The 16423-nt window shown below is 38.2% G+C and overlaps 1 protein-coding gene across 8 annotated transcripts in view; it reads left to right on the top strand.

Annotated features, from left to right (window-relative positions):
- The window catches only part of MINDY2 (MINDY lysine 48 deubiquitinase 2), an 89320-nt gene extending 78200 nt beyond the window's left edge, over positions 1-11120 (top strand). For 2 of the 8 annotated variants that reach the window (XM_064267483.1, XM_064267484.1), the window contains 3 exons: positions 4957-5130; positions 7869-8063; positions 9543-11120. In XM_064267483.1, the coding sequence (XP_064123553.1) occupies positions 4957-5130; positions 7869-8063; positions 9543-9662 (489 nt within the window). In that variant the 3' untranslated portion in view covers positions 9663-11120. Of the gene's footprint in view, positions 1-4956; positions 5131-7868; positions 8064-9539 lie in introns of those variants that run through there. The other 6 variants (XM_064267482.1, XM_003418396.4, XM_064267486.1 and 3 more) reach the window with 5 other exon arrangements.
- The last annotated feature ends 5303 nt before the right edge of the window (positions 11121-16423 follow it).

Below are 16423 nucleotides of genomic sequence, written 5' to 3'. Positions count from 1 at the left end.
ACTTACTGATAAAGATCAAAGACTACAGCCTTCAGTATGGTGTACACCTCAACATAAAGAAAACAAAAACCCTCACAACTGGACCAATAAGCAACATCATGATAAATGGAGAAAATATTGAAGTTGTCAAGGATTCATTTTACTTGAATCCACAATCAATACCTATGGAAGAAATGTTATCCATGATTTTCTTCAGCAAAATTTTACTGGCATGTTATATTAACGATATTGTTAGATAATTTTTGCATCCTGTTGGATCACCTTTCTTTGGGATTGGCACAAATATGTATCTCTTCCAGTCAATTGGCCAGGTTTCTGCCTTTCAGATTTCTTGGCCTAGTGAGTGTTTCCAGTGTTGCATCTCTTTGCTGAAACATCTCAACTGGTATTCTGTTAATTCTTGGAGCTTTGTTTTTCACCAATGCCTTTAGTGCAGCTTGGACTTCTTCCTTCAGTACCATCAGCTCTGGATGATATGCTGCCTCCTGAAATGGTTGAACATTGACCAATTCTTTTTTGGTACAATGACTGTATATTCCTTCCATCTTCTTTTGATGCTTCCTGCATTATTCAACATTTTCCCCATAGCATCCTTCAGTATTACAAATTGAGGCTTGAATTTTTCTTCAGTTCCTTCATCTTGAGAAGTGCTGAGTGTGTCCTTCCCTTTTAGTTTTCTAACTCCAGGTCTTTGTACATTGCATTATAATACTTTATTTTGTCTTCTTGAGGTGCCCTTTGAAATCTTCTATTCAGCTCTTTTACTTCATCATTTCTTCCATTTGCTTTAGCTACTCAATGTTCCAGAGCAAATTTCAGAATCTTTTCTGGCATCCACTTTGGTCTTTTCTTTCTTTCCTGTATTTGTAATTGACCTTTTGCTTTCTTTGTGTATGATGTCCTTGATGTCATCCCACAGCTCATCTGGTCTTCGGTCATCAGTGTTCAACGTGTCAAATCTTTTCATGAGATGGTCTCTAAATTCAGGCAGGATATACTTAAGGTTGTATTTTGGCTCTTGTGGACTTGCTTTAATTTTTTCAGCTTCAATTTGAACTTGCATATGAGCAGTCAGCCCCTGCCTTGTTCTGACGAATATTGAGCTTCTCTGTCATCTCTGTTATGGATTGAATTATGTCCCCCCAAAATATGTGTTGTAAACCCTAACCTCTATTCCAGTTTTTATAATTCCATTTGGGAATGGATTGTCTCTGTTATGTTAATGAGGCAGGATTAGTACAGGGCCTATCTTGAGTCAATCTCTTTTGAGATGTAAAAGAGATTAAACAAGGGAGCAAACCAGACGTGGGGGAAGAGAGATGCCAAGCCTCGTGAAGATCATCCAGGAACAGACCTCAAAGAGACAAGGACCGTCCTCCAGAGCTAGCAGAGAGAGAAAGCCTTTCCCGGTTGCTGGCTCCCTGAATTCCGACTTCTAGCCTCCTAAACTGTGAGAAAATAAATTTCAGTTTGTTAAAGCCACCTATTTGTGGTATTTGTTATAGCAGCACTAGATAACTAAGACAGTCTCTTTCCACAGATGTAGTAGATTTGACCCTTGTGTATTCCATCTGGGGAGGTCTACATGTATAATTGCCATTTATGTTGTTTCAAAAAGGTATTTCCAATGCACAGATCATTTGTCTTGCAAAATTCTATCATGCAATCTCCGAAATCATTTGTATCACCAAGGGCATATTTTCCAACTACTGATCTTTCTTGTTTCCAACTTTCATATTCTAATCACCAGTAATTATCAAAGTGCCTTGATTGCATGTTTGATCAATTTCAAACTGCAGAAGCTGGTAAAAATCTTCAATTTCTTCATCTTTGTCATTAGTCATTGGTGCATATATCTGAATAATAGACATATTAACTGGTCTTCCTTGTAGGCGTGTGGATATTATCCTATCACTGACAGAGTTGTACTTCAGGATAGATCTTGAAATGTTCTTTTTGATAATAAATATGACGCCATTCTTCTTCGTCATTCCCGGCGTAGTGGACCATGTGATTATCTGATTCAAAATGGCCAATGCTAGTCCACTTCAGCTCACTAATGCCTAGGATAGCAATCTTTATGTGTTCCGTTTCGTTTCTGACGACTTCCAATTTTCCGAGATTCATGCTTTATACTTCCCATGTTTCAATTATTAATGGATGTTCACAGCCGTTTTTTCTTTTTGAGTTGTGCCACCTCAGCAAATGAAGGTCCCGAAACCTTTACTCCAGCCACATCCTTAAGGACTCTACTTTGAGGATGCAGCTCCTCCCCCTCCCACCTAGTCATATTTTGAGTGCCCTCCAACCTCAGAGACTTATCTTCCGGCACTCTATCAGAAAGTGTTCCGCTGCTATTCATAAGGTTTTCACTGGCCAATTTTTTTAGAAGTGGATCACCAGGCCCTTCTTCCTAGTTTGTTTCAGTCTGGAAGCTCCACTGAAACCTGTCCCCCATGGGTGGGCCTGCTGGTATTTGAAATACAAGTGGCAGAGCTTCCAGTATCACAGCAGTATGACACACTGACAGATGAGTGGTGGACTCAGCTTGTAAGTGACCTCAGTCTGACTTCCACCTCCATACTCTCAGCAGCTGTGCCTCGCTGTCCCTCTAGGTGGATAAGAAAGCTCTTTGTGGATGAGGCTGATGCTTGTTAGTAGAAATAAAGTTCATCTTTCAGTTTATAAAATACCTTAGAAATTCTCTGGTCTAACTGCCTCTATCTCATTTGTAAGGAAACAAAACAAAACAAAACAAAAACTAAGTTCCTAAGAAATTAGGTAATTTGAATTCAAGCTAGTTAACCAAAAAAAATATTCAAGCAGTGCTTTCCTCAGTATTTTAAAGGCTGAAAATACTTAATTATTTCTATTAAATTTGACAAGTTGGTCAAATAGACAGTTCAAGTGTACCAAGAAAGGGCCACCCTTTTAGTTAGAATGTATAAAATGTCCATCGTTATAGATGGTGATAGCTTTCAATGGAAACTCTCCCAGAATTGGCCCATCCTAGAGTGTCATTTTTTGGAGCCCAGGTGGCACAGTGGTTAAGAGCTTAGCTACTAACCAAAAGGTCAGCAGTTCAAATCCACCAGCTGCTCCTTGGAAACGCTATGAGGCAGTTCTAACCTGTCCTATAGGGTCACTATGAGTTGGAATCAACTCAACGGCAACTGGTTTGGTTTGGTTTTTTGGATAGTGTCATTTGGAGAAAAGTTATTGATAAGATTATAGTTCCTACCTCAGCAAGCTAAATAAAATAAATTGTAAAACCTAGATATTGTATGATATTACAATACCAGGGGTATACAGTAGAAAATTGCTGGAAAGAACTTTTAGTTATTCTTTTAAATTGTCCTAGGACAAGGTAGACCCTAAATGTGTGTTCAAAGTAAGTCAGGTCATGAGACTGTGTGGGTGAAAATGCTGTGATAGTGTAAGATTCTGTGGAATCACATAAAAGGGGTCTCTAATGCCGAAGTAGGGTGGGATCATTACTTTCCATGATGTGAATCCCCAAGCGCTTAACAGCACTGAACATACAGTAGGCATTCAAATATTTGGCGAATTGGAAAATATCTGACTGAAAAGAAAGAAGTGGAGGGGTGGAGCATGGGCCTGAGCTCAGTTTTGATTGGAATAATATCTTTAAACTTAGTATCAAAATGTTTTCTTTTTGAATGCGTTCATGTTGCTGTGGTAGTTTCAGTGGCTGTGTAGATTATTCCGTATCTAGGGTAGGTGGGAAAACCCTGGTGGCGTAGAGGTGAAGTGCTGCGGCTGCTAACCAAAGGGTCGGTTTGAATCCGCCAGGCGCTCCTTGGAAACTCTATGGGGCAGATCTACTCTGTCCTATAGGGTCACTATGAGTCAGAATCGACTCGACAGCCCTGGGTTTTTTTTTTTTTGTTTGTTTTCTGTTTTAGGCTAGGTGGTAGCAGACAGCAGGGAGCACTGTGCCTCAGGAAGAGCTGACCCGCAGCCATTGTTCACAGGTCATAATTACTGGATTTTTAAAGCTTCAGAATTACTCAGTCATTTCTCCACCCCTACCCCACACTCTTTCAGGAATTTCTTATTCTGAATTATTAATTGTTAATAATAAGAACATGAATAGTGTGATTCTAGAGCAATAGTAGGCACTATATTAATCAGCCAGAACTCTGAACAAGTCAAGGAAAGTCACACCTTCTGCAAGTCCAGAGAAAAAAATGGGCTATACACCGTGTATGTCATACTAAGGACGTAAAGTTTATAAATGATTGGAGTTAGAACTAATGCATATGAAAAACTAGAGGTCAGTGCGAAATTCTGTCATGGTGACTGTAGATGTAATATCAATTCATGATTGAGTCAATAAAAATTAGGCTCCAACTTTATGATGTCCCCTACGCTAGGTCCAGAGATAGGGATTTCAAACTATAGTCTGGGGAATGAGGCAGGAAAACCTGATCATGGTACAGTGTAAGTGTTAGAATAGAAAACAGATACAAAGTACTACAGGAACATAGAGGAAGAGAAACCGATGGTGCAGAGAAAGGAGAAATTGATGTGGGTTGGATTAGTCATATAGGTTAATTAAAAAACAACCACAGGCAATGTGATATCATTTATTGTGACTGTGTCCTGTTCATTACCCGATGCATTTTTTAGAAACTTGCATAATATTTTTCAATTTTGTGAAATGAGATTATAAACCCGCAAAAGCTGTTGATAAGTTGAGCATGCCAACCAAGAGCTCCTATTTCTTTGTATACTTTGATGTGCCAGGTAGATTTAATTCAGTGACCAAATAAGATATCTACTTGGTCTACTGTTTATTATCATGTGCAAATCTAACTAGCAGAAATAATTAATATGCTTTAAACATACAGATTATGAAGTTCTACTTACACATTATATTAACTAGTTCTGATCCATTTAACACTCCTTTTTCATTTATTATTCCTTACTTAGGGTCAACTGTATTTGTTGGTAACAGACCAGGGATTTCTCACTGAAGAAAAAGTTGTCTGGGAAAGTCTACACAATGTAGATGGTGATGGAAATTTCTGTGACTCAGAGTTTCGCCTGAGGCCTCCTTCAGACCCTGACACTGTGTACAGAGGACAGCAAGATCAGATAGATCAGGTGCATTTGTTTGGTCTTCTTCATATTGTTTAAAATGATGTCAATTCAGTTATCTAAAACATTTGAAGTAAAGATTTATTAAAACACTTGTGAAATTTCTCTAACTTTTACTTACACGGTTCACCTGCTGATACTTCATTGTATGTGTACATTAATTATACCTTTGGTTCAAAAGGCCAGATCATACTGAACTGGGAGGTCCCGATAAGGAGCTTGAGTTTCATGGTGATTGCAGTAGCGAAGCTGTGCTGTGTTACCGTGGACGTGACGTGATCTACTCTACCTTTAGAAAGGCTGCTATGTGGAGAATGGATAGGAAAGGCACAGGTAGAGGCAGAGACTAGCACTTCAAACAAGAGGTGACAGTGGCGTAGCTGGGTGGTAGAGATGCAGAGACGAGAACGTATTTGAGACCTATTTTGGTTAGTCAGAAAAGGTAGGAGAGGGAGTCTAGAAGATAGCATGCACTGGGTGAAAAAGTAGGTGGCTAGTCCAAGCCTTGGAATCCACAGGGCGGAGGAGCAGACACAGCAGAAGCTGCACTGGGGAGTACAGTTTTCATTTAGAACTAAGGTGAGATTCTTGCCTGCTGCATGTGGGCAGGCATGGACCCACAGGTGTGTCTATTACTAGAAACCTGACAGTAATGTAATTCCTCCCCAGCTGAGGCAAAAATATGATTACGTTAAACACTGGCTGATAACAAGTGCATGGAGACTGTTCATCTAGCCAGTATTCACTGAGCAGTTGTATTCCTGGCAGTGTTACTAAGTGCTCGTGATCCAAAAATAATTCAGTCTTTTTTTCAAAGATTCTGCAGTCAGACCAGCAGGGGCTGTGGACATTTGACCAACTAATATTATATGTGCCCACTCCTCACTTACCAACTGTCTCGTTGTCTGACATTTCTCATTTACAACAAGACCAAAAAATCTCCTATCCAACTATTTTGCACACTGACAACGTATGTCTGGCAGTAACGAATGCTGGGGTGTGAGGCAACAGTAATGCTGGCTATGATGGTAAAGGTTATTCGTCAGCTTGGCTGCGCCATGATTCTCAATGGTTTGGCAGTTATGCAGTGATGTAATTTGGCAGTTACGCAGCGATGTAATTTGGCAGTTACGCAGCGATGTAATTTGGCAGTTGTGCAGTGATGTAATTTGGCAGTTGTGTAATGATGTAGTCATGCTCCATTTTGTGGTGTGATGTGTTCATCCTCCATTTTCACATAATGCCAATTTTCACATAGCGACCTGGTCTTTGGAACCTAACCATGTTGCTAGGTGAGAGATTCTATAACGGCAATTTGAATAGTATGCTATGAGTGCACAGAATACTCGATTCAAATAAATGCTAATCTTTTTAGGACTCCTGACTTTCCTTTGAAAAACAGCCCTGATAGTCAACATACTCATTTTCCATCATATTACTTAAGACAAATGTGTAGGGTTTTTCCAACCAGTCTATGTAAAAAATACTGGAGCAGAGGGAATGAAGACAAGAGGAGTAGATTGTCACAGCAGTACAGTTGTAAGGTGTCGAGTTGCATCACTTACAGGGTAGTCTCTGGGTAAGGGGTGGATTCAAGGCCATGGGACTTGGGAAAGACCAGAGTTTGAAGGGTCCAGGAGAAAAATTTGAAGGACAAATTGTAGTTATCAGTAAGATAGTCATGCCAGGTCTTCACAGGCAGTGATCTTCTTTTATACATCCTCTGAAGTATTTACAACTCTCATACTTGGAGGACAGATGGGGAGAGGTGCACAAGGTTGTCAAGTTTCGTTCATCACTGAGTCTAATTAATAAAGTGGGTATTAGATAATATAACTTTTGACCAAATATGCACTGCTTTTTCTTTTTGGAAATAATCTGGGTACGTATGTGGGAGGAGGGAAAGAAACAAAACAAACAATCCCTACCGTCAAGTTAATTCCTGCTCATGGTGACCCCATGTGTTACAGACAGCATGCTCCATAGGGTTTGCTTAGCTGTGATCTTTATGGGAGCAGATCACCAGGCCTTTCTTCTGCAGTGCTGCCGAGTAGGTTTGAACCTCCAACCTTTAGATTAGTAGTTAAGTACAAACCATTTGCCCCATCCAGGGACTTTTGGGAGGAGGGCAGGGGTGTCTTGAGAATTGATAGTATGACTGTATAATGGGCTACTATGTGGCCTTTAAAAATCATGTTTTGGAAAAATATTTAATAATCTTGGGGAATTCTTAGGATTTTTTTTTTTTTTTTAAGCAGAAGACAGGACAGATGGGAAAGGAAAAAGATTATAAAATAATAGTTTCAGAGGGTGGAGAAGTGTGTATGTGAATGTTGAAAAAATATTAGGTGGATATATACTAAAATATTAGCAGTGATTATCTCGGTAATATTACAGTGATTCATTTTAACTTTATCTACACTTTTCCTCGTTTCCTGAATTTTCTATAGTCACTTGTGTGTTTCTTTTGCAAACGGGAAAAACTTTTCTGGAGTTTACACCTCTTCTAGAAGGAATTTCAAATGAGTGACACAGATATTTAGAGCAATGACAGCCTCACTGAAACAAGTGTATAGCTCCCCAAGAGAAATAGGAAAAATAACTTTCATTTTTATATCAAAGTTCTGTTTTTTGTGTTTTTTTAAAGCCATTCTCACAGCTTTATAGATATAGCCTCTTTATTTAGGCTCATGAGTTACTGGGTGACACTCGCTGCTAAAGGTGGTTCTACTTTAATTTTCTAGGACTATCTTATGGCATTATCTCTACAGCAAGAACAGCAGAGCCAAGAGATCAATTGGGAACAAATCCCAGAAGGAATCAGTGATTTGGAACTTGCGAAGAAACTCCAAGAGGAGGAGGACAGAAGGGCTTCTCAGTATTACCAGGAACAGGAGCATGCAGCAGCAGCCGCGGCCGCTGCTTCTACACAGGCCCAGGTAAAACTGGTGTCCTGATGCGTAGATGCAGTGAGCACTTGAGCAATACAGACATTTTTGCGGAGATAAAAAAATCGTAATTATGTATTGGCTCTTCAATTATGCTGGCGTTTTAGCACCCATGGGTTTTATGACATTGTCCAAAGTTTGTGATTATCCTAATCAGTTTCTCATTTAGTGAAATTAGTTTACTTGACATCTGATGACAAGATATTTAAAATTTATTTTTTAAGCCCTCAATAGCACAGCAAAGAAAATAAACCACGATTTGAGCAAAGTCTTTTCTGTCAACTAGGGGGCAGTGTGAGGTCCTGCTGGGGAAAAAGTACACACTTTGGAGCCAGGCAGGTGTAGATTTACGTTTTCTGCTTCTGTCTCTCCTTAGTAGTTGCAGCAACTTGCGCAAAGTTCTCTACCTCTTTTTCCCTGTAAGTAAAATAGAAAATAATACTTAACTCTTAAATGTGTGGGAACCCCGGTGGCATAGTGGTTAAGTGCTACAGCTGCTAACCAAGAGGCTGGCAGTTCAGATCTGCCAGGTGCTCCTTGGAAACTCTATGGGGTAGTTTTACCTTGTCCTATAGGGTCGCTATGAGTCGGAATCAACTCCACGGCAGTGGGGTTTTTTTTGTTTTGTTTTGTTTTTTGTTTCTTAAATGTGTGGTGAAGAACAAATAATGTTAGCACTTAACCCATTGTCTGACATGTACTAAGCACTAAACGAAGGTTAGCACATTTCCCCCAGTTAAATGGTGATATTTTAAGGGCTAAAAAGATGACTATTAAGTGAGTTTCTTCTATGCATTAGATGTCATTTCATTAAATAAAGAAGAATCTCCCTCCTTTTATGTTTAACTGTGCCAAGCTAGGACTATTCCTCTGATTTGGGTGTACAAGAAAGCAGCGTGCCCTTTAGGGCCATAGAACTTTAAATATGGAAGTTCCCGTTAAAATGAGTACAGAATTTTGGTTCCTAGCTCAAATATTGCCTACCTCAAGCCTAAAAGTTAAAACCTACCATGATATGAGTCGATTTTCATTAAAGAGTTCTCTTGTTTCACAGAATATACTTGCTCCATACTCTTAGTTCTCAGGACCGCGTACCCCTTAGAATGTGTTTATTATAGCATTTAATAAGGCCTTGAAGAACTATTACAATTTACCAGAAGGTGTCACTTTTCTTTAACATTTTCTAAATGTTAAGATAAATATCTCTTAGATTTGAGGCTTCGGTTAATATTATCCTGCATGTTATTTATTGTCTGAAATTCCATTTATTTAGAAAGAATAGATACATTGATTTTATATATCGAGAATGGTAGAGGCAATTACTCAGATACCATGTAAGGTAATATACCAATAGTGTCTTTTTCCATTAATGATTTCTTTTACTCTTGCAGTTTGCCTGTCTAGATAACAGTGATTAAGCAACTTAGAGTCATTGGAGTAATTTCTGCCTGTGTATTTCTCTTAAAGCAGGGCCAGCCAGCACAAGCCTCTCCATCAAGTGGAAGACAATCTGGGAACAGTGAACGTAAACGTAAAGAACCTCGAGAAAAAGATAAAGAAAAGGAAAAAAGTAGCTGTGTTATTTTGTAACAAGTGTTGGATTCTACTGGAGCCACCTGTATGTCTTGAGAAACAAAATCACAGGAAGAAAGGAAGAAAAACCGATAAATACCGTCTGTGCCTGATTTCCCAATGGATTTTGTTTTTCCGGGGGAAGGTTGTTACTTAGTTACAATCAGACTTTTCCAAGTCACACAGTGCACTCTTTATAAGCTGGAATTTCATGTTACAAGTTGGAACTGCTGTGTGTTGTCATTCATGGAAAATACTGCACTTGTAGCTGAATAAGCAAATCACAGCAAATTTTGTGTCATAGTGACATTCAGAACTCATTATCAGTTAGTAAGCTATTTTATCTTCTGTTCTGAAAACGAATGGAGCTCATTGATTTTGTCTGATTCCTTCCTGATAGCTAAATATTAGCACAGTAGTTTCTGAACTTAATTTTTATAATGTTAAATTATGATCTAATCCATGAGAAACCAGGGGTTTAATATAGGAATTTAAAAAGCAAAAAATAAGACAAAAAAAATAATAACAGGAATAAACAACCCTTAATTGTATATTGGACTAGTTCAGCTCTTGATCAGCTTTACCTTTAGGAATGTACATTTTAGATATTACTTTGAGAACTGATAATGGAACTTGGATTTAATTTAGATAGAAAAAATAAAGATTTGTATTTCTTTTCCAGTAGCAAAAAATTACATAACACTAATACTCATATCTTGTCAAAATCAGATATTAACGGCTTTATCATGTTGTGAAATTTTGAGGAATTTTTAAATCTTGACTGTAGGTAACTGGAGCACAGCTACTGTTTACTGACAGTGTGATCAGTGCGTCCAGGGGGGAAGCCACAGTGGATGCCAGGCCTTGTAGATATGAGGAATGCAGAAATCCAGATAATTCAGTGTCTGCCTTTTTTCTAGAATTACCCTGAACCTTAAAATTTAGATCATGTTTATTTGCTAGAAAATTAAGTACACGTATTAAAGCCAATAAAAAGCACATCTCTGAAAGACCAAGAAACTCAGAGTTTAGTGAACAGACATTAATAAAATTCTCTTTGACAATAGGTAAGAATTTGGAGGGATTTATGTCAAAGCAATCAGATTTTTTAACTTATGGGAACCAAATAAATCTATAGCATCTTGTAGGCTTTATAGGATTCAGAAAGAATATTTATTGAACTTTATTATGAGGACAATTGATATTTTCCTGTATTTCTAGGTAGTTTGATAAACAATCCTTAATAGTCTTTTTGATATACTTTATATTTAAAAATTTGCTTTCATCATTTTTTTTAAAAGACTATTCTGCAGGTAGTTGTGTGATGTTCATTCTCAGCTGTGGTCACTTTGTGTAGTTAAGAGCATCTTCACAGACCTTAGTGTCCACTCAGAGAAGGTCTTTTGTGGTCTGAGGTGAAGATAGACCACCAGGAAACGCAGTTTAGATTTCTGATGTCCTTAACTTTCTCCATGATTCACAACCAGTTATAGGATAAGTCTGTATATAAAAAGTAAAGTCTTATTTATGGAAGGAATTATTCTAAGGGAAAAATCCAGGGTCAAGCTCTATGTATCTTTTATGTCCTATGTTGTTTGTTTGTGTTACACAATTTGTTATTCCTTCAGATTCCTATGCTGGCATGGCCAGTCATCAGAGAGCTGGGTTTGGGCATAAACCTTTGATATAAAATATTGGGTGACTCTCTTCGTTAATAACCTGGCACGTGTGTACATCGGTGAAGCAGGTAGACGTGCTGCAGCATTCTCTGTCGCCTCAGATAGATTGACCTGACTCCACGTTTGCTCTGAGGTCCCACTAGTGCTGAGAGTGGCAGCTCAGCCTCAGGGCTTGTTTTCCTAGAGAGTGGTGACAGCGCAGTGGATTTTTGTCAGGAAAAACAAACAATAAACTCTGAGAAATTTTAAAAAGCATATTTGAGGCATATTTTCCACAATTATAAACTTATCTATTTAGTGCCTGTGAAAAATATGTGTAGAAGTTATTCTTTTGTTACTAGTTATTAATTTGTTCCAAAGATAACACTGCCACTCTGCATTCCCTCTGGAAGGAAAAATCAAAAACCTCACTTCAAACCAGCAGTGCTGCTATCAGATAAGTAGATTTCAATGTGCACTTATAAGAAAAAGGAAAAAATGTGTTTGTTAATTCAGTCTTTTTCTAAGTACTATACCAGAGTCAGACTTTCTTACATTCCTGGAGTTCAGTTGGAAATACCAAGGGGAATAATTTTAAAACGTTCACTTTGATTACCATAGGGAAACAATTCAGTGTTCAATTCTATTAAAACAAGCGGATTTTCAGGGATACTGGTTTCCCATCCTTGCAGGTTATAAAGGATTTAGAATTATTGTGTCTTTATTTTCTTATAATCTGTTAAAGGTAACAAATTATATATTCAGACATTTCAATGCTGGTTTGGGTGGGCGTATCAGAATTTGATAATGGTATATTGAAGTCTTTCCTTCACAATATTTTGTAATACTTGAAAATCATCACATGTACATTGCTAGGAGAAGTGAGAAATTAAACATTTTTGTTTTTAATATTTATAGACTAGATTAGGGGCACATGTGCATCGACTCCATGGCCATTGGAGCTGGCAAAAGGCAGATGGGTGCATGGATGTGGTCTCCATACCTTCCTCTTACTTGTTCCTTAAGGTCAGTGGTCAGTCTTCGTCAACTACATGAAAACTCTCTTCACGTCTAATCTAATTTCACCGACGATGCTGTGATTTGCAATATGTGTGCGCACGCGCACGTACATACGTACGTAGTTTTGAAGCAAGCTTCCGTGGCTTTCATTAGGTTCTCAGAGGGATCCGGGGACCTTCCCTCAAATCTCAGTCACCGTTTTAGAAACACACACACACACGTATGTACAAACACACTAGTACTTGGAGGCAATTAAATTGTCATTGGCTGCTTTCTATCATATGCCAGTCAGGTGGGTTTAGGTAAAGTAACTTCTTCCGTGTTTCAAGGTGTCATGAGCCATAGATTTAAGAGTAGGCTTTGGATTATATCTTGTTTTTATGAGCTCACATTTCCAGTCTTTGACTGCTTGCCCGTATTATGGCTAGGGCTCTTCCTTATACTTCTTAATCTCAGCTTAATTAAGCAAGTTAATATCAGACATTAGTTGACCGAACCCAACAGTAACCAGTTTTTTACTTTCACACAACCTTTTTAGTATGTTTTCAGTGAATCACAAACTCAGCTGTTTAAGAGACATAAGATCTTAAAAATGGACTAGACATCAAAGAAATATTTAAGGAGAGAATTGTGGTTACTGTATTCATACTGGCATATGAAGCAGATATTTATAAAAACCGTGGTGGAGAAAAATCAAGGCAAAAATCTCCAGAACTGTCCTCAAACAATTTCATTTATTAAAGAAAAAGCAAACTGATTACATTTTGCTTTACTTTGCTATCCAATGTCTCAGTTATTTTAAGACGTAACAGAAAACTTATAGGCTGTACCTCTCAGATGCTACTTAGGCAGACAATGGAAAACTTACTAATGTTTAATAAAATAAGATGGAGGCTTTAAAAATAGTCTATAGTTTATATTTTAAGGAACTGGAAATGTAGAATTCTGAATCATTTCATTTCTAAAAAACCTGACTTTCTCTCTTGCCTTGGGCAAACTTTTTGTGCCTCAGTAATTTACTCTTTAACTACATAAAGAATGTTTTTTTTGTTTTTTTTTTTAAGTGCTTTGCACTCCTGAATAAAGGGCATAGCATAACCACAAAGTATTACCTAAATAATCACAGATATTACACATTCTTTGTTCTTGGATGTGCAGACTTTTTTTCCAATGACTGATACTTCTTCAGTTTTAATGCTGTCAAAATTTGTAGGATATCTGAGTATGACAATCTCTTCCTTCAAAACGTATTTTACAGTTGGTTTTGTGTTCTGTAGACTATAAGACCAAAATCAAGGGTACTTGGGAAGCAGCATAAAAAGCACTCAGAATTTTATTTTTTTCCCAATATCTTTCACAGATCTAAGTGCGTAGATTCTCTTTGCCTTTTCCTCCATGGAATAAGATACAGTGGTATCAGGTTACTAATACATATATGTAAACTGTTGCATGGATAGGATTTATTTAGATCTCTCAAGCACTGTCATTTTTAGGGCTAAATTGTGTTTTGTGGTGTAAAATGTTACTTGATAATGTGCAGTTAAATTCCTTGTAGCAAGTGAGTGAACACAGTAAAGAAACTCATTAGAATTCTGGAGTTCTTAGGCTCTCTGATAACTTAGCGTCTTGTTACTCATGTCCACGCTTCTGGAACTGTTGGGAAAATGTTATGAAGAATTGAGGTTACTCTCTCAGGTGACACTTTAAGACAAACTAAATTTTAAAATATGAGGTTTCTAGAACAAAAATTGCAAAATAGAGATAATAGAGTCTCGAGAGCAAATCATAGATCTCTGATAAGTTTAACTTATTTTGAAGTTCTATTCCAAATTTTAATTCATACATGTCTCTTAGTTATGGTGTTTCTGCTATTAGGAATTAAAGTTTAATAAACTGTGATATGCGTATGTACTTTAACATGAAGGATTCTAGTTTCTGAATTGACTTTTATGAGCTCAAGCAATTTAAACTCGAAAAACAGGGTAAAAGTCTTCAACTATTGCCTCAGCTCTGCTTTGTCCTATTGTCTTAAAAAGGAGGGGATTTACACTTGTCTGCCTAGCACAGGTATTTTTCAGGGCACGGTACCTTGCTATCCCAGGTAAGGTGTCAAAATACCATGGCACAAATACAAAACCTAAGCTTTGAACTACTTAAAGAACAAAAAGGTGTATCATCTTTCTACTATGAGCCTCTCTGTTTATGTGATATTCATCAGAGGATTAAATATTCAAACCACTGAGTGACTTGTCACCACTCACTCTATAAACTTTATATCCATCCTGACTGGCATAGTCCGTGCTGGGGTGGTGGGGCGGGGGGCCTGCCTCTTACAGACGAGAGGATGCACAAAGCACAATTCCTTTGAAAGCGATCCTGGTTTCTTTGGCCCTAGTGGCTGTTTTATAGAAAGGAAACTGAAATGCCCACTTAAATTCTCAACTAAGTGGCGTACTCACGTGGCCATTGCAACTGAAATACCCTACAAAGCAGTTCTAGCTAATGGAATGTGTTTTATACTAAGGCTGATATTGAATCTGTGAAGATCTGTCCTGCGTGTCTCTCAGTTTTGTCACTGTGCGTGTGTGTGTGCACGTTCTTTTTTACATTCAGTTATATGACATAACCAGTTTTTTCAGGGTGCATAGGATATCTTAGCTTTACAGACTTTTTAAGATGAGGCATTGAAAAGTCTCTAGTGGTTTTTGTTAAAAGGCCACTTGCTTCAACAGAAAAAGTTATTGTTGTCACAGACACACTTGCCCCAAGGAGGACGCTATAGTAGAAGGCTGATGGACAGTGGCTGCACAGCAGACAGCAGAGGGCCGTCTTCACTAGTGAAACCCAGAGGTCCCCGAGCGTCCTCTCCTACAGCCCCCGCACGTGGCTCTTATCTCTGTGTATTGTGTGGAGTAAGTGGATCATGCCGTAGGTTTAGGAGTAGCAAGAGGAATGGTATAATGACCACAGAGAAAGGGATCTTAAATAAAGCAAAGAGGGCAAGAGGCTCTCTCTCCGCTTAAGTGTCAGGAAGTTGCTGTGACATCTGTGTGCCAGCTAAGGATGCGCAGACCGATGGAAGAGTTTAAATTATAGATTGGGTATGGCTGCCTATCTTTCTCCTCCGTTCCTTGGCTCTTAGTCCCCTTTCCACCTGGGAAAATAACTCATCTGTTTCGCTCTGTGACCAGCTGTAATCCCAGTTAGTTGAAGGATAATAGCAACCCTACAGATTAACAGGAGAGAACGTTGAAATACATTTTTTTTTTTTTAATAAAAGCATCTACCGGCTAGGCTGGAACTGAAGTTCTGTGAAAGAAATTTACTGTTTTAAAGGCTAATTTTGCTAAAACTACTTAATTCTAAAAAGTAGGTCTTAAGATTCACAAGTTTCACTTTTGGAGGATATTCCTAAAAAGGCATATGAACGGAGATGGGAGAGTATAAAATGTTTCTTACAGAATTTTTCAGTATTATTCAACATTTAATACTTGTTTATTGTACCACAAGGATAGTGTCATTGTTGAACTAAAATGTTGGACTTTTTGTTAACGTACTTAAAACTGTAACCAGTGATAACACCCTTAGTATTTTTTATTATAGATTATATTTTATTTCAATAAACTTTGATATTTAGACCAACCGTTTCCCTGCTATATATATTTAACTTGTTAAGCTACTTCTTAACAAATTTAAGAATGGGGACACAGGGAATTGACATATCGATTCACATTTACCCAGATTCACTCTTAGAATACTTGGACCAACTTTTGATAAAGACAGATTTCTCCCTCCAAAGGCAGTGAATAATGAAACAACTCTAAGCTGGAGCCCCGGTGGTACAGTGGTGAAAGCGCTTGGCTGCTAAGTGGAAGGATGGCAGTTCAAACCCACCAGCAGCTCCACGGGAGAAAGTCGTGGCAGTCTGCGTCCATAAAAAGTTCAGCCCTGGAAACCCTGTGGGGCAGTTCTTCTGTGTCCTGTAGGGTCACTGTGAGTCAGAATCAGCTTGACAGTATTGGGTTTGAGTTTTTTTTTTTTAACTCTGGGCCATATAATAGTCAACCACCCAATTCCAGTGGTAGATTTGTTATATCTGAC

Source organism: Loxodonta africana, chromosome 13 (genome assembly GCF_030014295.1).
Source record: "Loxodonta africana isolate mLoxAfr1 chromosome 13, mLoxAfr1.hap2, whole genome shotgun sequence".
Classification (NCBI taxonomy): domain Eukaryota; kingdom Metazoa; phylum Chordata; class Mammalia; order Proboscidea; family Elephantidae; genus Loxodonta; species Loxodonta africana.
The sequence above is the reverse complement of the archived record's forward strand: the minus strand, read 5'-3'. Positions and strand labels throughout refer to the sequence as shown.